Below are 27246 nucleotides of genomic sequence, written 5' to 3'. Positions count from 1 at the left end.
AATACACATGGTATTGCATTCCAAAATGACACAATACGTTTGTAAAACCCTTCTAATGTCAATAGTGAGCTCAACAAGCATATTTATGAAGGAAATTCTAGGTAAAAAAAGTTCTAACATTTCAAAAAGGAAGATGCAGAATAGGAAATACTAATTCTGAAAATAAATAAAAGATGGACTGTCCCTTTAATAGCCTCACAATGCCACTTGCACCATGAGCGATTTGTTAAACTATATATGTTAGTAGTTTTGCTGCAACAAAAACTTGAGTGAAATCTGCATTAGGTTAAATCAGTCGTCTATATCTCAGACAGAAACACGGTGAAGCGTGATAATGTTATTCACATGTTACTTTCCTCTCGTTTGTAAGCAAGAGAATCTGAGTAAAGCAGGATATAAGGTTAATGATGACCATGCTAGGGCTATCTGGAAACCACCACTGAGTATTCTTGGTAATGAAGAAAATGTAGACAACGGACATATTTCTCTGAAAACGAAAACCACTAGAGGGTTTCACAATTAGGTTTCAGGTTGAGAAAGTAGAAGTAAAAAAGCTGTTATATTAACAGGGTAAAAAATAACCTTTCCATGCTAGGTTACAGCTATGACTAGTGATGTATATGTGAAACAAAGAGTAAGGTTTTTATTATCTTTATTTCCACATATGCACCTGAGAACACAAAATTAAACATACACAGCTGCCAATCAATCTCATATTGTCCCTACGTAAAGGTTTCCAATGCAGCAAGAGGAGATGAGGTCTGCACACCTTATAAATGGAAACAGCTGGAGATTTGTGCTGCCCATTTCAACTTGTAGCTAAAGCTAGATGAAAAAACACTGCAAGCTACAGCGCTCTTAAGGTTGTCATTGGGTGGACATCAGTGTCAGGGGATTGTAAGCTTACTGGTACTTTGACTTTGCTGAAGCCTGGTGTAGCTTTTTGGTTAGACGCAGAATTGAACTGGATGTGTTGAACAAAAAGATTGTGGAGCAGGTTCAAAGTAACCAGGCCTGTGCCCAATTGTAGCAAATTATAGTGGGGGCAGATGGGACCAAATTTCCTATTGGTTTGCATGATCATAGCCCTCTTAGGCTGCCTAGAGGATAGGGAATCTACACATCCTGAGGCTGTGCAAGCTACCGGGCATGGGCCCCAAAAAGCGACTACACAAGGGCCCGAGATTACTCTTGGTGTTGAAGTTGGCAGCACCCATTATATGTGCATGACTACCGCTAACAGGAGGAAGAGCTCAGTGACCTGAACCAGATGCACGACTAGCAGGTGTTGTACAAGTCCAACATTTGCCCCAAAGCTCATCACATTGCATGCTATGAAATGCCAATGTGCAAAACAATAAAACATTAAATAGCACTTACTTCATATCCCAACCGTGCGGCTCTTTGTAGGAGAGTCTCTCCGGCATTTTTGTTAACAATGAGACGACGTGCTTCAGGTGGCATTGGACGACTAGGTGTAGTATCCTGAAGAGCATTGGGCAGTAGTGGTGACATCTGTGATAAGGCCTGTAGCAGGGGCATCTGGTCTGGCATTTTTACAGGGGAGTCATCTTGTGAAAGCTCAATCTGTTTTCTGAACCCCTTTATGCTGACCTGGAAGAGGACAATGGAAAATGAAGCAATAAATGTCAGGTTCTAAAGCTTCTAGTCTTAAAAACAGGTTTGTCTCGTCACAACTACCATATACCCTTTCTGTCTGTCACAGGGCTTCCCATCACCCCATAGGACTAGATTGTAAACCCTGTTAATCAGAGAGAAACACCGATATAGCGAGCTAATGAATTTATTACCATTGTGGATAGAAGCAAGGAAACAGTATAAAGTGGTTGTCATGTCAAAAGATCCAACAAGAAAAGGGGTTTGGGACCCACATATCACACGTGGAAACACGTGAAACTGAAATAATTGTATCAATACAGTAATGTTAAAATAAAGGCAGATAACACATTTCATCTGACAATCTCCAAAGTGAAGAGTCTAAAGAAAAGCCAACGCTCTACCTCTCCATAAATAAACACCGAGCAGAGGAAATCGGCACAGTATGAGGACAGCATGTATAATAAAGCACCAAAGGACAAAACAAGGGGACAGAGAAAATGAATGTACAAACCCAGCAGACATAACACAATGTAACAAAATGAATGACTTCAAGATGTCTATGGAGAAGCAGGAAATATTAGAAATCTATAAGTGGGTGACCTTTCAGTTGCACTGCAATGTAGTTAGCACAGAACCAGCTATTAATCGTTTCACTTGTGAAATGATGCCTGTCGCATAGAGAAATATGCTGTAGACCTCTCTGGGAAATCATTTTCCAGGCATTGGATTTCACCTTATTAAAAGACGGAAGAAAATAAACATGTAATGCAAATTAGCCAGCGCACACCACTGATTCTGTATTTGTGATTGTCATTATCTGATGGGGCTACCGTCTGGCAAGGCATGCTGGATCTTGTAGTTCAACATTTTCTGGAGATTCAGGGTAAACATATCTTTGACTCATGGTAAGAATCAAGAGAACACCAACACACCAGGCTTAAAGGATTTATTTATTTGAGCAAAGCTGGTTTAATTAGCTAGTCTGTCATTTAGTAACCTTGCTAATTAAAAAGAACGTGGCACCTTGAACTAATACTTTCTAGTTCATGGATACATCATGAAGTGATGAATGGTATGAGCTGTGTGTTACAGAAGTCTCAGTAGACATTCTGGTTGTTTAAAAAAAATATGGCCTGCAACTGCAACCTTATGGAAAGCAATGTAAAGTCAGACTGGTTTGTATACACCGCCAGCTAGATAAATGTGGATGTATATGGGGATGAATGGTTAGCCCAGCTAACCAAGAACAAGAATACATTGAAAAGTCACTTGCCCCAAGTTCGAGAAACTCCATTACTAGCGCCATAAACAATCAGTGAAATACATAAACACATTTTTACTGCACGGGAGAATCAAATATTAATTTCATTCATTTATATGCATTTTAGCACTACTTAAAATACAATATAGAATAACACAATACCTTTTCCTCTGCATTTCCTATATCCATGCAGTCATCCCCAGCTAGCAACAATCTCTTCCTCCTCCTCTCCTGCGGAGTCATGTGCTTTGTCTTGCACTGGCGTTTTCCAGAGGGCTTCTCGCACTCTGTGTAGTCCTCAAGCAGTGACGTGACTTGGAGACCCCCTTCTTCATCTGTGCAAGGCACAAAGGCCTTACGGCCCTCTCTAATCTTCTGCTGCTTAGCTGTTAACCTAGGGGCTGGGGTGGGGTTTGGCTGACTCTGCCGCTTGCCGCTTGGGCAGCCGAGTGGAAAGCTTTTCGTATGCAGAGACACAAGAACGTCTGAAGATGAGGGGACGAGGGAATAAGGAATGGAGAATGAGGGGAGAAAAAAAAAAAAAGAAAAATTCAAGACGTTAAATGCTGCACAGCTGGAAAACAGAAATTAATGTGGATTCGTACTGAATAGGCCTTCCCAAGTCTGCTATTCCCATCACATTAATAATTAAACAGCAATTATCTTCCTTTCAAAAGCATAAATACATATATATCAGATCTGTCTGAGATCCCAACAGGCAGCGCTTTACCTTCTTCAGGACTGCAATTTTTAAAATACTCCAAGCCACCGGAGCATTTGTTTTCAGTTTTAGCCTTGGCTGGCTCCTCTTCCAATGTCCTCTGCTTGTTTTCAGTGTCTGTGATTTCACGCCACTCGGGATGCTCCTTCCTGCAAAGCTGCCCCAGCTCTCGGAGGTGCTGCAAATGCCGTTGTTTCTTGGGGTGCAGGCCTGTTAGTTCTATGCACACCTTCAAGTTTGTCACTTCATTGCAGTGGGACTCTTCAAAGGCTTTGGTGGAGAGTTCTGTCAGCTCCCTTTCCGGCCAGTCATCTGAAAAGAGTTGAATAGGTAAACCTCCCTCTATGAACAAATGTGATTGTATTATAAGGCAGATACCAAAAGCCACATCTCAGTCAGTGGTATCTGTTTATTGTGACAGGTCTCCGCTGCATCCCAAAAGCAATACAAACCAAACGCTGAAAGCTTTATTCAGTAAAAGATATGGACAAATCTTCATTTGTCAGTAAGCGTGCGCAAGATCAAGAGACTAACATTCTCCAAAATGTTGCAAATGCTTAGCTACGGCAGCATTAGTACATATTAATATGTAATATCGCTGGCAGCCTCGGAAAGAGATTTTTTTCAAAAAACATTTTTAGAGCTCATGGGATCACAAGAAATAAAAAAAAAAACCAGTAAGAAAATAGGGAAGTGGTATTGTGTGTCCGTTATGTATTTAAATATAGATTACAAAATCTCTCACTGGTGTTTGCTTCTGTCTTTTTGTTTGGAGATTAGAGCTGGGATAAACGGCTGATGTTACACTCAGTCTACTCACCAGTCTTTTTCCTTTTAACCCTGGCATCTTCCTGTCCGGCTTCTTCACAGGTTAAACGTTGGTCAAGATCATCAGGCAATGACTCGCAAGGGTGTTTCCGTTTCAGCCCCACAAATTGTCCTGGCGTGCTTATGTCTGTCCCAAGCTCGGCTTTCTGCTTTGCTGCGTCATAGAAAACTAGTTTCTCTGAATGACAGTCCGAACTGGGCACTTCTGTTTTTACATACTGAGAAGTATCAGTCAGATTACCACCAGCGGTCCTCAGATCACCTGAAAGACATTTACATGATGCACATCAATGGAACTTTTCAGAAAAGACACATACTGGTTTTAACATATCTTCAGATCAAATTTTAATATCTGTAGCCGTTTGCAGTACTCTTCAATAAACAATAGCACAACAGTCTTCAAAAGAGCATTTTCAATTATTAGGATTAGCAGTGTAGTCATCATGTGGGGAGGACACATGTCTAGGGCAATACTTTCCAGAAACAACAACATATATATTATTTTATGATCATGTTAGTCACTCCTGCTAGAGCACAAACTACAGAAAAATCCCAGGAAACAACAATTGTCGGGCCCTCTTCGCTTTCTGTAGAAGAGATCGGAAAGCATATTTGTGGGTTCCTGGCTAAAAACTACACAAGTCCCGCCTTACAGAGTAGTTCTGCTATCTCAGCATTATCTCTCTTACTGGCAGCGTAAGAAAAGCAATACAAACTTTCCACTTGCTTACACCACACCGCATCACATACCAGAAATGCAAAAAACTACACGATTATTTCCACAATAACGGCAACTCAGTTTACTCTACGAATTTCAAAATCATATGTAGAACAGCATTTCTTAGCAAGCCTCCCTTGGTGTGTGTGACCACAAAGCCCTACAAATCCCCTGACCTAGGCAACATGTACACAGGATGACTTATCAAGCTGAATCCAGGAAAGAAAATAAAACCACCAAGAAACACTGTACATCTCTTTTGTAACACTGCAATTCTGCTCTGCCTGGAAGAAAGCAGAAATGAGATCATGTAAACGCCTCTGCACCTCTAAGTCAGTCACTGGCGTCTCAGGATTTCAAATTTGCCTGTCGCTTCATTATCTTCCAGTGCACCGTGTTCACGTGACTGGCACAGATGTGATGCTTGCACGCCAGTTGCTTAGATCAGTCGATCATTTGATTTGAGAATCATATGACTCACGCGGCACAGGCATCCCATAATCTCTCTCCTTCGTACAGAAGCATCTCCATAGCAACATTTACAAGTCTCCAGGACAACCAGGACAGCCTCACTACCTCTCTTACAATGCCCTCCGAATCCCAAACTGGATAAAAGAATGTGAAACCATTTAAGGATGGTGGCCGGGTTCATTTTTCTTCTATTTGGTCAGCTGGATGACTTGTGGCAATAGCACACCAGCGAAGAAACACCATATTAACTCAATGTAATTAAATAAAATGTGTTATTGAGACTAAATGAATGGTGGTAAAACACAATTTAACATAAGTCTTGTAAAGAAGAGTGGTAGAATAAAACTAGGACAGGGATTGTGTGACAAACATACTGCTCTCTCCAGATCCACTTGTCTACACGTACGCAGATATGTGCCAACCACTAACAGAAGAACATCCCTTATTTTGAGAGAGTTTCACAGGGCACTTCTAAATAAGACTATAACCTAATGTGAAGTCCTCGGGCCACTTAAAAATATTGGTATGGGAATTATTATCTGGAATGCATGTGGATTGGGGTTTTCTGGATAAGGGTAATCTGGAGCACAATGACTCCATTATTCTACACTATAAATCTACTGTAAAAAACAAGTTAACCCTCGGAGTGACAGTCAGTGAAAGCACTTGGTGATCATCATGTCTGTATGTGTGAAATGAGCACTGAAGTAGCACAAATTTAATACCTGTTTTACCAATATAACCAGATTACATAGCACCAGTCATTGTGGTCAAGAAGTCTAGGTAATGACATGCTGGTTTGTTATTTTTATGTAATCTTTAATACGTTCACACATTTAATTAGGGCACCATAATACTGTGCAGTTTTACTGCGCAGCACAACTTGTACAGCCCAGAAGAGGATGAGAACTGCACTGCGGGGCTGTGAGGCTGTAATGGATCAGAAAATATCCAGCTTTCTGCACTGTAACCACATGCACACGTTGAGAGGATTTCAGCTCCAATGGTAACATAGCACACAGACGTCTGAATAGGGCGCACAGTGGGGATTTGCAGAACCCTGCTATCCAGGCTTGAGTGGCAATTAACACAGATGGAGCGCCAATATGCATTAACCAGGCATTGTACAGTAACCCTAACCCCTATTGTGTTACTAATGTGATGTTCACCATTAACAGACACATCGGAAATTGTGCAGACATGTGGGGTGAACAGTGACTATGATGGAGTTTAACTCTACGAATACATGGATACTTCCATTCCAAAGAAACATTACCATTAAACAATATGCTTCTGTAGCGTTATCGAGAGAAAGATCATAAAGGAAGTCTCACTTTTGAATCAGACTCCGCTTCAGACATAAGACCTAAGCATAACCTGGCCACGAGTTCCGGCAGCTGAGGGGCATTATTAATTGTATGTAATATGGCTATGCAGTATTTGGTGACGCTGGGGCCTGGCACATAGCGGTCACCTGCATATTTCTATAGGATAATTATGAGGCACTGTGTGTGTACCCCACATGCTGTGACATTGGGAGAAGTAGTAATATTGTGTGTGGCTAGCATTACATGAATGGCACGACATCTGAAAGATCATGGAAATGTTTGCCCAAGGCTAACTGGATGAGTTGAGCGGCAGATAGTGTAGTGTGGAGCTAAACTTCTTTTTATCATCTTTAGAATGGGAACTTTTTCCCTTTTGACCCTTTTTTTTTTTTTTTTTTTTAGGCAAACGTAGGCCCTAGGTAAGCTTTGTTTATTCACCAAATAGCTTTATATCACAATCCACATTATAAAGCCATAAACACTGGAGATTTAACTATAAACCAGCTTCTAGCATTTACAGCAAGCTCACAAACAGCAGGACGGAGCTAACCAGAGTGGATTATGTGAGGCTTTGGTGAACACTACTGAGGTCTTAAAGAAAAACCACAAGACACTGACGTCTGCCTACTGGCAGGATGCCCACACTCTCGATATCACCTAATCCCTCTGCTCCAGTATCTTTAATACACCAATGCCTTAAAAGCATTTAACTAAATGAAACACACACTGTATGCAGGCTCCAGCCCAATATTTCAATGGCCTCAGACTAATGTTTGAACCGTAACTGACAAATAGACAGTTTGCTGACCCACTGCATTCTGTTTTCCTCACCTTCCATTTGGCTAGTGATAGAATCCTCCAAGGCTGCGGTGGCTGGATTATTATTTACTGCTGCAGGCTTGCCATCGGAATGACTGAATTTGCAAGTTTGCAAGTCTTTGGTAGGTGTGTAGTCCTCCCGTTCTTTCATTTCAAGCTCAGAGAAGCGCATCATTGCACGCTAAAAAAAAAGGGGTAATGAACAAAAAAATTCCTTTGCAATAAACAATTTAAAAAGGAAACAACAGTTTTTTGTGCACAAAACTTTCCAAGAATGAATCCACATAGTTAACTATGTAGAAGCTATACCTATAAAAATGAGTTGGACTTACAACCCCAAAATATCAATGCATGGGGATGAATAACAATTTAGAACCATTTGACATAGGGTTGGTTGCTTAAAATACATAAAGTTTATCCATTTTAAGTTATTTAGGCTACAGTCACAAACATCATTCATTGTGTAGCTACTGTCACAGGATTTTGCTCCCTAATTTACAAATCATATCAGAACACTACAGCCATTGCTTACATTGTTAAAGTCCACCTCTTACCTATACCCAGTGGAAGTAGCCCTCAAGAAAGCAGCTTATCACTGAGGTACACTGACATAACTGAGCATATTACTGAGGCACAGTGATGTCACTAGGGCCTAGTGACATCACAAAGGCACAGTGATGTCACTAGGGCCTAGTGAACTGCCAGGCTGATACTATATCAGCCTAGCCTAGGCTGCCTCCATTGTGTCTACGTTAAAAGGTCCACTTTAAACAAGGGCCCGCCTAACTGTTAAAGTTTTATTCCATCATAGAACACCAGAACAAACGTGGTAATGGAAGTTTACTAGGTTTTTAAAACTAGAAAACTACTTTATAATAAAAAGTTTAAATATGCATCCCCCACATTTAATTGCAGTCCAACTAAAATAAAAATATAATAATTATACTAAACTATTACACTTATTTTTGTTCAATATATGGAAGGTTCCCACATGTATTAACAAAATCCTACTACTCTGCCGGGACTTTTCATCACTAGAAGTATATATTTTATCAGAGATGTTTATAGAAGGTAAATACTTTGACAGCAAAATCTCATTAAAACATCAGAAAATTAACTCTAAAACGTCACAAAGTAGGGAAGTTTTGAAAAGTTCAGTCCAACTTATTCTCATAGGTATAGTCGCCTTTAAAAGGACAGCGGTTATGAATTTGTGATGCCGTTCTTGACATTGGAGAATTAATACTGCAGTCAGTTCCAATTCTCTGCCCGGTCATTCTCTGGAAATTATTCATGAAAAGCACACTTCTGCCCTTCTCACTTCATGCTGCCAACCACTCCACAAAGAAGGTGGGGCTCAATTTTAACTGTTTGCAGGCACATTGGTGCAAGCAATCAGAAACAGGACTCAGAAGAAATTATTAGCGGAATGCAGTTTCCCTAACTGCTACAGATGTCCTGTATGGAAAGGGTCAAATAAACTTCGTTTTGGGATTATTCATAAAGTAAGAAATGTTCATCATTTGGGTTTCATTCCTAGCATGGCCTTATCTGTGTGGAGTGTGTATGCTCTCCTTGTGTTTGTGCGAGTTTCCTCAGGGTGCTTCTGTTTACTCCCACAGCCCAAATAGGTTAATTGGGTTCTGACAAAAATGGATCCGTGTGGGTGTGTTTGTGTGTACATTTAGACAGTACACAACCAATGGGGCAGGGACTAATGTGAATGATTTCACAGAATAGCAGCCGCGCACCCCCAAGATGACTGCCCACCCTCTGCAACCATATAAAGTGCTTTGAGTCTTATTGGGAGAAAGGTGCTTTATAATAAATAATTATTATTACATAAAGTTAAATAGTGTTTCTAATATAAAGTAATGAAATTGGAATTTACAGTTTAAACAAATATTGAAACTATTGACACATTACCAACAAATTTGTATGAAGGGTCTATATATTTAGCACTACTAAGAGGAAAATGTATATCTACTTGGTCCCTTATAGGCAAGCTAGAAACAAGCTTATTGCATCACTGTTCAAGGGACAGCACAGAAATATTTATCTTTTTGAACTTTATGTGAAAACTGCAATCGAGGAGGGGTCTAGGGAAGTTGGTTGAAGGGATAGGAGCACGTGGCGTGCAATCACTAATTTAGCATGCATTGCTCTCACAAAGCCTAAGGCAATGCCAACTGTAAATATGGGCTTGCTTGTATCCTTGTGTGGATATCATTTAACAAGACATGACTGACATCACAAAACCACCATGACCCGCTGACCTTTCTGTACAAGAGACAACTTCATAAAGCTGTTCTTTAAAATGCATAAGCATGCTTAAATACCAAGCATTGTTCATCTTAAAATAGAACAGTTATAACAAAAACAAATGTCTGTCGCTTTTCCTCCTAATTTTGAGCAAGTTCAACTGGTATTGTTAAAAAGGTTAAGAATGTGCAAATTAAATAGGAGAATATTCTGATGCATTGCTACATGCAAGGTAAACATCAAATGAAGCAGACATACATTTTCAACGGGATTTCGGAGACACAATAACCATGGCCCATCACATACTTAGAAATGAAGCAAAAAAATGCATTAGAGTCTAATAATAAAAATTTTAAGGACTGACCTCACAGTAAGCAGCAGGTGGACTTAAAATACTGTCCTCTTGTATGCCTTCCATCTAAGTAATTAAAATGGGCACTTAATACATTATCTGGATAATTATCCAATTTTAAGTCAGCAAATACATTTTAAATGAACAATGTAATACTATTTGGCTGAAAATAGCCAATCTGCTGCAGAAACAGCGTATCACTATTTTGTAAGATTATCACAATAACTTTGCAGCAAATTTAGCAAAAAGTGAACACAATATTATTTCAATTAAACTTTTCAGTAGCTATAGTTCAGAAAGTAAACATTATTTAGCCTTAAAGAAAATCCCACAGGAAATAAACAAATAAATAAACACCATTTTGACATTGCATCCAATGCGTTTTAACAAGTGTATTGTTCATAGCTCGTCAGGCCCAGAAATGCAAAATATGCAGGTGAACAATAACCCTATTAAAATATCAATGTAAAAGCCAGAGGAATTTACTGATGATTTCATTATAAACTGGTAGACAGAACAAGCCATGTCAATTGGTTCCTTGCATGCTTTAGACGATGATCTGTTTAATTACCAATGAGCAACTGAAATGTTTAGTAGCCAGGCGTGATATTATTGAAGCTTTTATTCACTACCTCTGCTTTACAATGAGCTGGCTATTGCAAATATCTAATTTACATAGTCTTTAGCCATTTTTCAATTTTAATTAGCTATGCAGTTGTCACAGGTTAGGCTTGTGCATACATCATAATACTGTCAGTGTTTGCAATGTCATGTACATCAATTTAAAAATATCCTGCTTATTATAATGTTTAAATGTAAGCTTTGTTTGACGTATATGAGCGCTGAGGAACACTCACCTGCAAAGCCTTTTGCTCACGGCTTAGTTGACTTGAGTCTGCGTACAATTCGGTTGTCAGACACTTAAACCGGTCACCCACATAGCCAGCAGAATTTGCTATCCTTCTGGTTAAATTTGAGGATCTTGATTTCACAAGGCTTCCATTTATAGTTTCAAATTCATCAGTATCATCTCTCACAACGGTCTCAGCCATTTCAGTATCTGAGTGACCATTTGCCATAAGATAGCACTGTGATTTGTCCTGTGGTTTGCCATAAAATCCAGATAGTGCATCTTTATTTTGACTAGGTACCATGAAGCGAGCACATGGTTCAGCGGTAGCACAGTCCATGGTTTGACTTCCAGAAATGTTCTCCTGTCTAAAGTGAAAAACAGGTGAATTCTGAGATGGTTTGGGGACCTGAAAAGAATCATGAAAGTCATTATGTTTTGGATTCTCATCTCTAGATACCAGAGCATCTCTGTGCTGTGTTCCTTGTTCTGGTTTCTGCAGATCATTCAGTACATGCTTTTCAGGCACAAAACCATTAATGGTGAAATTAGGATCACATTTCAGTTCTCTTTCTTCAATAGAACACAACATCTCTGTTTTTGAAGCATGTTTGCTTGTTAATGGAGATGACTGGTGGGATTTCAAGGTCTTATCCGAGGGAACTTCAAAAATCAGTTTTGGCGTCGAATTCGATATATCCAACAGTCTGCTGACAGGCTCCTCATATCGAGGTCTCTCGTGTGATCTAGATCTTCTCTCTGCCTTCTCGTCTTTGCTTATTTCCATTGTGGAAGGTGGTAACAAGATCGGATGGACCATGCTCAAGGTATCTTGATAGGTCATGTAATCTCTGTTAGTTGGTATGCTATATGGAATACCAGGCTTTGGTGCCATTGGGCCAGGAAAAAGGCTTCCATTGGGCAATAAAACAGGGTGAGGATAAACAGGAGCTTTTCCATGTAAGTGTAGATGTGATAACGCAAGGCTCTCAGAAACATTATATGGTATAAAACTGCTTGGATAAGCCAAGGGAGTAGAGCAGAAAGGCTCATTCTGAGGCAAGAACATATGTGCAGGAGGCAGACTACTTTCACTCACTTTTATGGTGGATTCCAGGATGGAAGATTTTCCTGGCTTGTTGCCCTTGCCAAGTGTACTTGCAGGTTGAACTTGTTGTTGCATGGCAGATTTATTAGTGTCTGCAGTGCTCTTACTTTCCCCATTTGCATTTGGAGCAGGTGAAGCGGATGCTGGACGACCTGCACTAGAGAGGCATCCAGAATTACTACTAATTACTCCTTCAGAGCTTCCCATGCGGGGACATGAAGAACTCCTCTGTTGTGGCATAACCCTCTCCAATGCTTTGATTTTAAGTGGCATGATGCCACTCATGTCTTCAGTACTATTCATGCCAGGTACCACCCACGATGAAGAAGCAGTGCTGATCATTTCAGGTCTAAAGATAGCACTACCACTTCCAGAAGAGATGGCTTCTTTTTGAATGTCTCTGGTGCTTATTCCCAGGGTATTCCCTGATCGCCCTGAAAGTAACATTGCTGACATTTCAGCATCACCAAGCTTTGATGACAGATCAAGTGGCTTTTCTCCATCTTTGTGAGGCGTTTGCTTTTCTAGCAAACTTGGAGACTTTCTGTCCTTTTTATCCTTTGTATACTTTTTTAAGGGCGCTTGCATCTGTGTATTATCACACTCCATTTTGCTAGTTTTTGTGCTACATGATCTTAAAGGCGTGAGGTCACTGCTCACACTAGTATGTGGTTTGGTGTGAGCAACAGATGTCGGTGGTGTTGAGATTTTGACAAATGTTTGAAAATCTGAGTAGCTGTCCCCAACTGGTTGAGCTGTATGGTGAAGCCTTGGAGATGGTCTTTGAGAAGGAGCCAACAATAGAGAGGCTTCTGGTGAAATACTGCTAGTCACAGACTTTGTACATGGGACCCTAGGTTGTTTATTTGTCTGCAGGTGTGAATATCCATGGGGATCAACAGTGGATCCTGTATTAACTCCCATTTTCCAAGGTAAGTTCTTTTCTAAACAATGAACAGTAGGGGCTGCTGATGGTGCAGGAATTCTCATGGGTGGTGCCAGCGTTGACGGAATGTGCGGTGTTACATAGTGGGATGGTGGAAGGTATACAAAGCGTTCACCATTTGGGCACACAGGTGAGTAGGTCAAATGCTGTGGCAAACTGTATGCTGACTGTTGAGGTAGAAAAGCCTTATACATATTTAATGAATACTTATTTGGTGAATCAATGAAGGGGTACATAGCCGGTGATGTATTGTCCATATAGGGGTGCACCCATGGAATTCTTAAATAATTAGCACCATTAACACCTAGAGGACTCTGCTTGTCATTTGCTGTTCTGTCCATAACTAATGCTTCACTAGTAGGGACAGATGTCTTTTGCAGTCCTGGTGGTGCTTTAAACAAGGAGTTAAAGCCATTGGGCTGTTTTCCAGTCATATGAGCACTCTCCATTGTTTCGGCAGCATTTGGCTTGAACTGAAGTTCTGGATTTCGGTCAGGTGCATATCCAAGGCCTGGTATTGGATTGGAAGGTTCTCTGACCTTTTCTGCGCCTAAGCCACATAGGCTAGAATAGACCATAACACTTGGTACCCTCAAACCTTCCTGCATAAGTCCATTTCGGTCCATACCGAGAGTTAGGCCGTCCATGCGATGCACAGCCGCAGCCTCCACCTTGCGATAAAAGAAAGCAAGAGGAAATTAAATAAAGGCAAATATTTTAAAAATCAGGAAAAAAAAATAAAAAAATATATTACATTGTTTTGCAAAATTCGGGATAAATTGCATGCAGTCAATATAAAATAAAATTTAAATCTATACCAAAGTCAGGAAAGAGTATTAAGAGGTTTAACAAACCTGACCTAGACAAACGATGTGTGCAGAGTACAATGACCTCAATCATAATAGGCCTTTGTAACTAAGACGGACACTATAAAATATATGGATAACAATGACACCTTTGTAAAACATTTAAACTACTACCAAAGAGAATAGAGTGCACTATAAAGAGCAACTTATAACTAGACACCCTCCGTCCTTTGTACATGAACTAAAATGCTCAGTGTTGCATATTTTATACAATCTAGAAAATGAACAACTGCCTTTAATGCATTAACCAGTTATCAAATCAAAATTTAGAGATTCAAACATATGCAAACTTCATAGTACATTCAATACTTTCAGCTTTGGAAGTCTGATGGAGTATGATAACTATTCAAAAAAGAATGAGGGATTAAATCTATAATAAAACACATATTAAAGGCTTAAAAGTGTAAAAATGCTATGCCGTGGGATGAGTGATTTTGGTCTTCTAGCTTTTGTTCAACTACAACTCTTATAATATTGACTAGCCAGAAAGAGCTGTAGTCTAATTGCCCAAAACGGCGGAGACACTTATACATTTATTTGTATATTCATCAGAAACGGTCATGTTCTGTGTTATATAAAAATATAACAATTGTTCAAACCAAGCAAAAAGTATCAATTCAGCAATTCAAACCGTTTGCACTATGGCATTAATATGCCACTAAACATAAAGGACCTCATTTAGAGTAGGACGCAAAGTCTGTTTAAGAAGTGTAGGAGTGGGAGTGTTCCGCAGCTTGGTAGGGTATTACTAGTTGCAATCAACCCCAGTTGCGTCCCATTCTTAATACCCTATCGAGATGTGAGCAGTTCCTGCAGCTAGCTAACGCTTGCGCCACCTAATTCCTGCCGCACAGCTTTAGCCCTGTTTTGTCGTGTGTTAAGTCTGCACCTCACTCTCACTGTGACTAGGAGGTATTTGCATGGTCACGCCTTCACAGTTCCACAATTCCTCCCATTCTCTCGTAGTAAGTCGCAAGCTGTTGCAAGTGTTAATTGCGTCCAAGATGCAGGCGGATTTGGTGCTTTCCGCACATGCGTGGTAGTGTTTTTTGTTGGATGTGTCTAAAACGGATTTTGCGACAGACTCTAAATGAGGTCCAAAATGACTATGTAAAAGATACAACTAAACATGTCCCTTTAGTAGCAAATCTTACCAAGCTGTGACCAAGGTGATCCTCTCTCAGTTCAAGTCTGGCTTTCTGAAGGTCACCATCATTAATTAGAATTTTCCTGAGAAGAGATAGAGTCTGTGAGGATGGACATTTAAAACACTAGGCCTGACCAGACGTTTACTTAACATAATAAATATACTAAAAGATACACAGACCACTTGAAACAGTGTAATAATAATTAGCAAATCCATCAACAGTGACGTGGATTATAATAAAGATCAGTTTGTTTATCCATTGCCAACTTTATTGTATAAGACATTATGGGGAAAATTCTCAAAAATGAGGTACAAAAGTGAAGTATACTCAAAAGTGGAGTACATAGAAGTGTGAGGGTATATTCTCTTACAAGAATACTTTAGAATATACCCTCTATAGTAATGGATCTAGATATGTTTTCTAGTCTGGGCTCCACTTTTGAGAATACTTTATTTTTGTTACTGTATGACATTTGAGCCAAGGAGGTTTCCATATGACTTTCAGTTCAAGAACAGGTAAACAATTGATTTAGGTTTTTAAGCATGTCCTGTAAGATATGTTGTGTAAGGCTTTGTCTTGTGGACATGTGTGGCCTGAGGATCTGCAACTTCATAAAATGTTTTACATTTTGCCATGTCTTCATAAATGGAGTAGTTCCTAGTTTCTGCCTGCAGATGTTGCAATTACTGTCTACACGGCAGCTGAACAAATATCTCAGTAGATCAGTAATGGCAAACGTGACTCTTGTGATTATAAAGAGCTATATTATCATAAACTAATAATACTGTAGATGTATGTACATAAATATCCCAAAAATAGGGGTACCACTGGTGAGTGGCTGAATTGGCACAGTTTTACATATTACAGGAAATTTGATAAACTTGATACAAATGTTTAGCAACAGAGCTAGAAGGGCTGTTCTGTGTTTTACTTCTGAACATTTGCTTTTAGGTTTATTTTCCCCGATCTTTGACCATATGATGACATTCAAAAACGTTCCGGTATAAACTTGTGTTACTCTACAATTCCATGAAAACGCTGTACTTGTTCTCGGAGAAGCACGGTGTACCTCAATACGGAGCAAATGTTCTATTTTGGAATGCTCAGAGGGCAACATTCCATGTGTGGGGATCCTATAAACTGATTAATGAAGAAGGCTCACCAGATGCTATAATTTAGATTAATTAGGGCCATTACCTGTCTTCATTGATGCCACACATGCGGACCCTCTCATTGCTCATCCAGCTATGTACGTTCCCATAGAGGGGGGTTGTCGAAAGCATGTCGTCCCTCAACACTGCAGCCTTCCCTTTCTTCTCAATGTGTCCCCTGTGCGGAAACATTAGAAGGGGGGAATGAGGTGAGAAATTGGAAAGAGATCGGGCAGCGCTCGCAGTGTAAACAGAGACAGCGATGGTACACAGGCACAGCCAGCCAGACTCACTCGAAACCCCCTCCTCTTTGTCCCTCGGGTAATTAATAATAAATGCAGGAGTTAGCTCGGGAGGTGGGGGAGATCAGCTTGTGCTAAATGCTAAGGGACATTCCCAGCAATAAAAAGGGTGAGAGGGGGCTATGCAAATCGAGGTCGTTTATAGGTCAAGGGAAAAGCAACTTACTAGCTGATCTCATTAACCCCCTCAACACTGGAGCCATTTGTCACACGCAATCACGTTACAATCCTTTATGTAATACTCGCAATCCCCTTTCCAGCAGACTCCAGGCAGCAATCACTTGCCGTCATATAGCAGTTAATTGCTGTCATTATCAGACGTCTGCTGGGTAAGTTTAACCCTTGAGGCGCAGTCCCAAGCTACCCTCAGGTGTCACCGATCCCTCTCAATGCTATTCGTCTATCTCGACCACACATACATCAGCCCTGATCCCGCATCCCGTGTAATGCAGCAATATAAATACAGGCATATCTGATCAAGGACATCCGTGCATTAGCAGGCCTATTAGTACTGGCATTAACCGCTTACTGGCAGAATATTCCAAGGCTTTCAGTGATATTTCTATAGCAGTGTGTCGAACAGAAATGAAAGCGCGAGGTCGTTTTATACAGCTCGGGTGTATTATGCACAATGCGCTGAGCGCCGTATCTCAGCCTCGGAGATTATATATAAGGATTGGCCTGGAATTAATCTATCTGTATGTATCAGCCCTTGTGGTGAGCAGTAACACTCCCCGCACATATAAATCACTGACTGCCAGGCGCACAGGACACGGTCGCGCCGTGTCTCCTGATAAATGATATCTCAGCGCAGCAGTGCAAGGTGATCGTACGGCTCCAGTGTGGCTGGGAGCGGATCAGACTGCTTTCTGCAGCCCGATCGCTACAACAAATGATGTGAGCGTAAGAGATGCTGTAGCCAAGTGATCGTAGCTGTCTTTGCCAAGCACGTACTGGAGCTAGTACTAGTGTGGCAGCTAGAGGGGGAAGGCGGCTTCCGAGCGGTGTCTGCTTAATCCCAAAAGCAGTTGTTCTTCAAGATCAAGGCACACGCATCACTGGGGGATTTTCAGACTCGCTACCAAGAAATCCCCGCGTACAGCATCCTGCTCGCAAATAAGTCTTTATTTAACGCGCTACGTGCAAGGACCCTACATGCTCATGTATTCTTCAATGTCATCTATCAAGCCTAAGCGATACATGTATATAGAATACTAGTTACAACTTAATACTACATTTTAAATAAACATCAGCGTTAATCATACAGTTGTGATCATATATGTGTATACATACACACCATCTGAGTAAATCGTGTGCATACAGCGCTATCATTTTATACAAATGGGACAATCATGAACTTTTAAGATTCCTATTTTATATTAGTCAGTATAAAACAATATATGACACTTTTGTGGTTGAAATAATATAGGATGCAAAACATCAAGAATACGCATGATGTTTATTTTACGCTCGGTATATAACCGAGATATCTGCAGCCATCTATACCTATATATAGTGTAAATATCAAGAGGAAAGGAAGCTATGAAAAATAACAGTACAGACAACAAGCCGATGTGCGCACGTTTCATGACGTGAGAAGTGTTCCCTTACCCTGCTATGTGTAGCGATCTGTGCACACGTGTCTATACGGAGCGGTACAGCAGCAGCCGGCTGGCTGAGGGGAGGAGGGGTGCGGGGAGATAAATCATTAGCAGGCGCTCTGAGAGCAGCACAAGGCTGCAGGTGAAAGGTGACTGGCCGTGGAAAGCCCAGCTGCGGGAGAGGTTTATATTTCCTGTCTGACTCCAGCTACCCCACAAACACCCACAGCCAGGAGCCACAAACACGATCACACTGGCTAAGATTAAAAAAGAAAAATCACTAATAGCCTGGAGAGTAGTATTTGCTAGACCGAGCTGGCATTATAGACACCAGGAGGCTGCGGATCCTCCTGAAACATTACGTACTGGTTTACAAGAGGTTACTCTCGGGAGATCATATCGAAAATGCAATTCTACGTATAAATAATCACCCACAATAATGAATTCACGTCCTCTCTAGTTTGCTCCACTGCGCAAAATATATCTCAACCACAACCCGTGTTGCACTCGAACTATAACAACAATCACACACGTTTCAATGTAGATCCCGCTCTAATAGACACGCATTGCTTGTGTGGCAGTGGTGGAATAACAAGCGCCAGCATAACCCCGGGGTCTATTTATGAAAACCGTACGGTGACAATAATTATGCATCGCTGAAAATCGGAGCGATGCATAATGAAGCACTACTGTAATTTATCATAACATGGCTGCTCTGGGATCCCCAGCGAAGTCCTCCTTATCCACAAACTGTTCCTACATATGCACCAGCAGCCTAGCACTGCAGTGAGAGGCGGTAAGTGCTATGCACGTCCAGTGAAGCCCGAGAGGCTTTAGCTGGACCCCCTTGAAGATGACGTTAATGTGCTGCCAAAGCTTTTGGCAGCTTAATAAACTAAGGCTATATGTGAATAATATACATCATAGATTATTACTCTCATAATAAACTGTCCTGTTCTATGAATTAAATAATCACCGATGTAGTGACAATTCTATTCAGAGCTCTCCAAATTTTGGTGACTGTTGGAAAAACGGGAAGGGATCTGGGCAAGTGACAATATTTAGAGTGGATCGCTATTTGCATTGTGTAACTCGCGGGAGGAATGTAGTGTTTCAGACCGGCACAGTAACTGCAAAGATTAGCACCTTCACCAGATGTCCTCTTGTGGACTGCAAATGTGTCAAGTCTGACACCTCATAAATGCAAAAAGTATCTACGGCAGCCAGAGGGAGAAGTTTATGAAAATGCAGAATCGGAGGTATTAGGAGAACATGCAATATGAATTGTACTAAACTCTCGCTATAACAGTATACTCGGCGTATCCTTGGGTTATGTATGGGTTTATGGAGTTTATTTCAGTGATCTGAATGTGTGCGTGACCTTGACAAAGTCTCAGTGGCACCGTGGGAAAATCCAAGTTGCCCCAAGATTTCGGCCCGATGACACTGACACACACCTGTGGTTATCTCATTTTCATATCACTCCCTCAGCCTACTTCTACTACGAGTTTTTCCAAATCCGTGACACAACAAATAACAGCAATTTTATTAATGGTATAATGAAAAAAAAATATTTACTGAGACATAAAACACAGTATTGCAGAGAACCTATACCAAGAAAAGCTCCTATACTGCTATAGTTTACCTAGTACACCTGCATAACTACATATATTTACCAATGCACGCAGCATCTATCATGTATGCAGAATGGACGCCAATGTTCCATTTCGTAAACTAAAATATATAGGCCACATATTCTTATGTCAGTAAGAGAACCCCAGAGATACATGTCCCCTGGCTAAACTACACGACTAGAGGGAGCAGCCTAGAGGTCACGTATAGTGTGTCGCAATACAAATGTGTCAGGGAACAAGCTGCGTTTTATTAACAGGATTATCGCTGTGCATGAATTATTCTAGGGCTGGATTTTAATTGCTCTTGGGGGAGGACTCCTTTTCTCGTGACTACGATTTCACTTGCGTCCTGCTGCTAAATGCTGGGTTAATAAGTGAGAGGAGGGGGTGAGAAGAGGCAGTGGGCTCCTCTAACAATCCAGTGCGAGGCTTTTAAACCTCGCAGCGCATAGGAATATCCGACAAAAGTGATTTAAGACAGATTTGTGAGACGTGGCGCTCATGTAAAAAGCAGGCTTTTGTTTTACTGGCTTTTTATAGCAGCTGTTCCTGTGCACCTCCCCTAAGGCTACCTAGCTCTGATCAATAGGCAAGATTAAGATAAACCGATATTTCTTTTACATTTCCGTTTTAAGTCATGATGTAGATGCCGATTCACTAGAGGTTCAGGAGAAAATATATCACATATACACATATAGACCCCACTAATACTGTGTTTGTATTGTTTACATAAGCAGGTATAAGGAACCCTGGAGATAACGATCATCTGTCTGGAGGCATTCCCAAATAGGGATCAAGAACTGCTAGAAAACACATTCCAACATGCACCAAACATCCAATTTCCACCAACCCATCCTCTCCGCGTCCATGCAGAATGTCACTACGTGCCTCACACGTCGCTATGAAATACTAGTCCACACAACTGGTGAAACCGTGTAGTGTGCGATAGCTTCCATAGCAGTGTACTACATGTAATCTTTATTTTCTACCAAAACAGCAGGTTATATAAAGCATATTCAGTGGTACATGTAAGTATAATAATTTCACACGTTTATAAAGACTTAAGGAGTGTGACACGTTTATACACAAGCTGCAACTTTGTTGCACGAGAGCCGACAACAGTTTTAATACTGCAACTAATCATATTCTGCCACCTATTTTTCCACAACCAGTGTATTCAGTGCTTATGGACACTGAGGGGCCTTTTTATTAATCCTTATTTCATTCAAAAAAGATACAAATCTAAGTATCGTGTACATTAAGGACCTCATTTAGGGTCGGACACAAAGTCCATTTAAGAAGTCTAGGTATGGGAGTGTGCAGCAGCTTGGTAGTTGTGTCCCACCCTATCAAGCTGCGAGCAGTTCCTGCAGCTAGCCAACGCTTGCGCCACCTAATTCCTGCCGCACAGCTTTAGCTTTGTTTGACATGTGTTGCGTCTGCGCCTCACTGTGACTAGGATGTATTTACATGGTCACGCCTTCACAATTCCATGTTCCTCCCATTCTCTCGTAGTGAGTCGCAAGCTGCAGGCAGGTTTGATGCTTTCTGCACATGCGTGATAGTGGTTTTTTTTTTTAGATGCGCCTAAAACGGACTTTGGGTCGGACTCTAAATGAGGTCCTATATGTATAGCAGATATTTTCTGCTTTGCATTTTGCTTTGAAATCCAGAGCAGTGCCCATAGATATGCATGGGGGACTGCTCTGTACCGCAATTTAAAAAGTTCCGAAAATGCAATTACACATATGGAGGCATATTTATTAATGACCACGTTTTTAACACAATCCCTTTCAAACCTTATTGCAAAGGTAAGGTTTGAAAGTTTGTGGGTATTTATTAAAATAACTTCAACAGGAACAGCAGCCACGAAAAACTGCTGTTCCTGAGAAGACCCCTCTCCGGAGGGGAGAGCAGTAAGATGCGGTGAGGGATCCGAAGATTCCTCTACCGCAATCTGTAATCTCCCTATAGAGCAGACCCCAAAAATTACATATACAGTAATGTACACCAGCCCGAGCTGTATGTACCTGTGGGGCTTATTTATTATTAATCATTGTTTTCCTGTAATTTCCCCTAAAACGTCAGTTTCGGGAAATAGCCGCAAAACTATGTATACTGAAAATGTATTATTGGTGCATCACAGCAGATATCATAGATATCTGCTGCTTTGCATTTTTTCCAAAACACATGCTATGTACCGCAATTTAACAACTTTTGAAAATGTATTTAACATTTCATTAATTGTTAAATTGCGGTAGAGAGCAGTCCCCATAGACATCTATGGGGACTGCTATGTATTTCGGGGGAAAAAATGCAAAGCAGCAGATGTATGCTGTTGATAGATTTGCACTATACTTACATTTGCGTCGGAAAGCCAGCGCAAGCTGGCATACACTACAATATATCAGCTCTGCTCCTATGGGGGAGAGCATTGTGGACAAGGGATCTCCGGATCTTAGGATCATAAAGGTGGCCATAGAAAAGATAGGAGACCAGTCTTCGCAGGAGCAGCAGTTTTTGGTGCCTGCTGGTCCTGTTGATTTGTAATCAATATGCACTATATTTCAATCCTTATCTATGCGATGAGGATTGAAATCAATTGTGCATAAAATTCATGCCTCATAAATAGGGGCCTGAGTGTCACCAGCAGCTACTGCTTTGGAAATGCGGTCTGGTTTGAGAATCAGGACAGGGGGCCCGGTGTGTTTTGTACCTTTGATAAGGAATGAAAGCTGGAGAATAAAGTGCTGTTTAATCAGTCTGGCTCCCGTCTCCATTGCAAAGGCCAGTGGGGGCACATCCATGGCTGCGCGCAACGCTCCCGCTTTCCCCCTGCTGTGCCAGACGCGATCGGAGAATTAAACAGGCTCCTATTATTATTTTACAGTCTCCGATGAAGAGAAAAAAAAAATGCAGTCAGCCTTCCAGTGTGACTTTCTTCGCAGCTGTAGGCTTGCTTAACAGACAGCCGCCGAGGATTTCTGACTTTACCCTTTCAGCACCGAAATGAAGGCAAGCTTTACACTTCTGCTGCATGTGCAGAAACTATATGCACATAGACATTATATCATGTTATTCTAGATGCTGAGGAGCCCTTTTATTGTTATAATGGGTGATACTGCATAATAGCAATTTACAACAAAACACAATAATAGCTCAAGTAGTTTAATCGGAGGAACAGCGATCGTTTCACATTGCAACCAGGGCCACATGGAAGATTAACTTGTTTAAATATGACATGATCGTGGGTTCTCAACACTACCAACATGTTTAGCTGTTGTGCAGTTGAATATGTTCTTCAATTACAGGTAGAACTTGGTTAGGTGGCTCCTCAGTGTTTCTAGAATTACAAATACCTGCATGCCTTGGTTTGGCACAGAATCCTGGGACTTTGGTCCCACAAAAGCTGGAGCGCAGTATCGCTGAATTTGGCAATGATCTGACTTCAAGGAGTGTTAAAACAACAGCAATCTTTGTGCCCATAGCTTTACACAGAATAAAAGGGGACATAACTGGTGCACTGATAAGATACATATTACTGGTTACCAGTTTTATTTCTAGTTCTACTGTTAATATTTACACCTTGCCGTCAGTGTTTTCAATGCATTGCAGCCCTGTTACAAAGTAATCTGAGATTCCAACAGTGCATCGAGTTGGTAAAGAGTTAAGTGTTGGAGCAGACACATGACAAGAGTTTGTTATCTTGCAGTGCTAGGCACAGTGTAGGGGGAAACTACCACCACACAGAAACAGCTGCTTCCAGACAATGATCGCATTTCTTATAAGCCATAACTTCTGTTTTAAGCACTATGAACTTGAGCCAAACTATGCTATGACTTGCTCTAGCAAGTTTAGTTTTTATGTGTTACTACATCACAACGGCCCGATAGGACACAGACCTCTAATCTCGTATAGATTACACAACTACCATAAATGCAACATTTCAGCATTTGAACAGCCAGATAAAAGTGGCGACGTCTTTGAATCACTAGTCTGAGTGCGTCATTCATTACAAAAGGCAATTTAATTGACCAAGACCATACTAAGGGGCCTAATTAACATTGCCCACATTTGGCTCTATTAATTAGCATCCCTTATCCCTAAGCATTTCCCGGCAATAAGGAAAGCGTCTTCTGAGCTATTTACTGTAAAAGTCATACCAGTAATCTCTGTATGGGACATATTTATTAATCCCATATTTCATTCAAATCCCCCAAAAGCGTTAGTCGTCAGGGAAAAGGTGCATATTTATTTAAATTTATTATAAAGTGCATCACAGCAGATTTTGGGGCACATTTATCAACAGCCACATAAAATGAAAAATAGTTTTTAATCCTTATCGCATTGATAAGGATTGGACTATTTCTCATATTTATTAAAAAATCTCCACAGGCGCAGCAGTCACGAAAAATTGCTGTGAAAACGTACCCTTTCACTGCCTCTTGTTCCCGATGCTGCTGTGCGCTCCACAGAAGCCTTGTGCGCATGCTTTGTCTGAAAACTTCTCTGCACTCCAGTGTTGCAGAGAGCGGAGTGTGACAGGGAGGGATCATGTGATCCCTCCACACATGCGCTGTGTGACAGGGAGGGATCATGTAATCCCTCCACACATGCGCTGTGTGACAGGGAGGGATCATGTAATCCCTCCACACATGCGCTGTGTGACAGGGAGGGATCATGTGATCCCTCCACACATGCGCTGTAAAGATCTGCTCTTCGGAGCAGAGCTGAACAGTGCTGAAAAATAGCAGAAACGGTAATGTACAGCAGCCTGAGCTGGCGTACATTACGGTATGTGTAAAAGCATTTCCATTCATTGTTAAATTGCGGTACATAGCAGTCCCCATAGACATCTATGGGGGCTGCTATGTATTAAGAAAAAAAGTGCAAATCAATAGATATCTATGATATCTGCTGCGATCCACGGTTGATAGATGAGGCAAATATTTTAATTGGCATCTATTGACATGAAATTTAGGTTTAATAAATAGGCCCCATTGGGAGATATCTGCTGCAGTCCCAGTGTCTTCAAATGCAAAAGCAGACCTCATAGCTCTCTAAGGATACTACTATTTTGTACCATTTAACAAGTGATACATTTTCTGCATTAGCCATTGAAGCCTATGGCGAGAACATTGCAGAGAACATCCGCATCTTGGGGTCTATTTATGAAGGAGCGTATAATATTAAAGATAACTTTTCAATCCTCATTGCATAGATGAGGATTTAAAGTATCTCATATTTACTAAAAAACAACAACACAGGAACAGCCATTCCAAAAAACAGCTGTTCCTGTGAAGTGTATCACTTACCTGACACTTTCTTTTCTCTTGCGGTCCTTCAGTGGATGTTCTTCAGCTTCTTTGTAATCATTGTGCGCATGTGCCGAGCGCAGAACTCGCACATGCGCACAGAGCAGCCAAGTATAAAGCAAAGAAAGACGAATTAGCATGTGACAGAGATAGATCAAATGATCCCTCCACACATGCGCTGTGCAGCTCTGCTCTTCGGAGCTGTCTTCAGTGAAATTTTTCAATTATGTTAATGTACACCAGCTTCAGCTAGCGTACATTAACAAGCTAAAAAAAGGATACTTTTTTTTTTAATCAAATTTTAGTAAATAGCATTTTTGAGCAGTGCCCATACACTGTTATGGGGACTGCTCAGTAAAACAAAGAGATATGCAAGGCAGCAGATACCTATGATATCTGTTACGTTGCAGTGATAGTAAATAAGAATTTTGCGGATAATCCTCGAAAACATCAGTTTTCGGGGATTGAACAAACGTTTTAATTTCATAAATAGGCCCCTTATCTGCTCTATTCTCCAGCTATTATCGCACATTTTCCACTTAGCAAAAGTGACCATAGAAAGACATAGGACATAGCAGAAAGGTGTGGTTCGCTGGGACAGTCGGTATCGTGACTGCTGTCCTGGCAGAACACTTTTGTCATAAATGCTCACAATCTTTACGATAAGGAATGAAAAAAGATTGTGGCAAAAGAGTGCTAGACATTAAATATGCCCCTATGTCACTGATAGCTCTCTTGCTGCTTGCAGCAACACAATAGTGAAGCACCAGCTCAGACTGGTGTATTTGCTGCACATTAGCATCTATAGGTCTGCGCATGAGCACAGACACAGAAGCTGGAAGAGGAGTAGCCAACCTGCCAGGGAGGGATGGAAAGACTTCTCTGGAGGTGCATTACCTATAGGTTAACCAGCTATTCTGCAATCAGGGACAAGCTCCTAAGCTTTTCAGACCTTGCTTAATGGCTGGAATGTGCAGTCCCCATTCACCTGTTTTTGCCTAACCCAGGAGGTATTGGAAACAGGCTGTTGTTAAATAGCCCCAATACGGATTTGCCTAAACCATGCAGAAACGACTGTAAGACTTGATCAATAGGCCCTATGCACCATAAAGAAACAGAACCCCAAATGGTTCAGTGTAGTATTCTACATAGGCCTCAAAATCCTCCAGTTGCTAACATACACCAGAGGTGGAACATTTGTTGGAAGTAACAGAGTTGTTTAATTGCAATTCTGGTGGTAAGCTAATTTCGGTGGTAATTGCATTTACGATAGTGTAACCATAGCCAGTGTTCACACCTACAGAATTATTACGATACTGAAGAGAGCGATATGTGAGAAAGACCTACTTACCTGTAAACAAACACAGGGCAGATCCGACGTGAGGAGAGAGCGACACTTCCAAATCACATCACTTCCAACCGCGACTTTTTGGTTGTTTTTTTTAAAGCGGCAATGCACAAACCCCTAAAGGTAGCGCTTTCACGGGTCCATGCGTTGCCGCTTTAAAAACTGAAATGACCAAGTCACGTTTGGAAGTGTCATCCTCTCCTCACATCGGATCTGCCCTGTGTCTGTTTCTTTCTTACATGTCGCTCTCCTCAGTATCGTAATAATTGTGTAGGTGTGAACACTGTCGGTGTTCACACCATCGTTAAGTAGTACTACACCCGCTAATTTCAGCTTTTGATTTTCCTGTACCTTCGACAGATTCCCCTGGATGAAGCTCCAGATTGAGAAGTGAAGCACTGCTACACCTGGAAGTAATCATTATATTCTGAACCCATGAAATATGTGCACAAGTTCTCACAGTCTGTGGACCGGTCTACAAAGTCCCTTTCATCGGTATTTCAGTGTGTGGGATTATTGCTAGCTATGTGACATACAGCTTGTCCCAAGATTTCCAACTGAAAGAAATGCCAAATAAGACCTCAAAATACACAAACC

The 27246-nt window shown here is 41.0% G+C and overlaps 1 protein-coding gene across 6 annotated transcripts in view; it reads right to left on the bottom strand.

Annotated features, from left to right (window-relative positions):
• BCOR (BCL6 corepressor) overlaps nucleotides 1-27246 on the bottom strand; it is a 134833-nt gene that overhangs the window by 10653 nt on the left and 96934 nt on the right. For 5 of the 6 annotated variants that reach the window (XM_075196423.1, XM_075196421.1, XM_075196422.1 and 2 more), the window contains 9 exons: nucleotides 16496-16627; nucleotides 15305-15380; nucleotides 11238-13955; nucleotides 10393-10446; nucleotides 7779-7947; nucleotides 4423-4692; nucleotides 3612-3914; nucleotides 3044-3366; nucleotides 1381-1614 (listed from right to left, as the gene is read on the bottom strand). In XM_075196423.1, coding sequence (XP_075052524.1) covers nucleotides 1381-1614; nucleotides 3044-3366; nucleotides 3612-3914; nucleotides 4423-4692; nucleotides 7779-7947; nucleotides 10393-10446; nucleotides 11238-13955; nucleotides 15305-15380; nucleotides 16496-16581 — 4233 coding nt within the window. In that variant the 5' untranslated portion in view covers nucleotides 16582-16627. The remainder of the gene's footprint in view (nucleotides 1-1380; nucleotides 1615-3043; nucleotides 3367-3611; nucleotides 3915-4422; nucleotides 4693-7778; nucleotides 7948-10392; nucleotides 10447-11237; nucleotides 13956-15304; nucleotides 15381-16495; nucleotides 16628-27246) is intronic. The other variant, XM_075196425.1, reaches the window with a different exon arrangement.

Source organism: Mixophyes fleayi, chromosome 2 (genome assembly GCF_038048845.1).
Source record: "Mixophyes fleayi isolate aMixFle1 chromosome 2, aMixFle1.hap1, whole genome shotgun sequence".
Taxonomy (NCBI): Eukaryota; Metazoa; Chordata; class Amphibia; order Anura; family Limnodynastidae; genus Mixophyes; species Mixophyes fleayi.
Note: the sequence above shows the minus strand (reverse complement) of the source record. Positions and strands in the feature narration are given on the sequence as shown.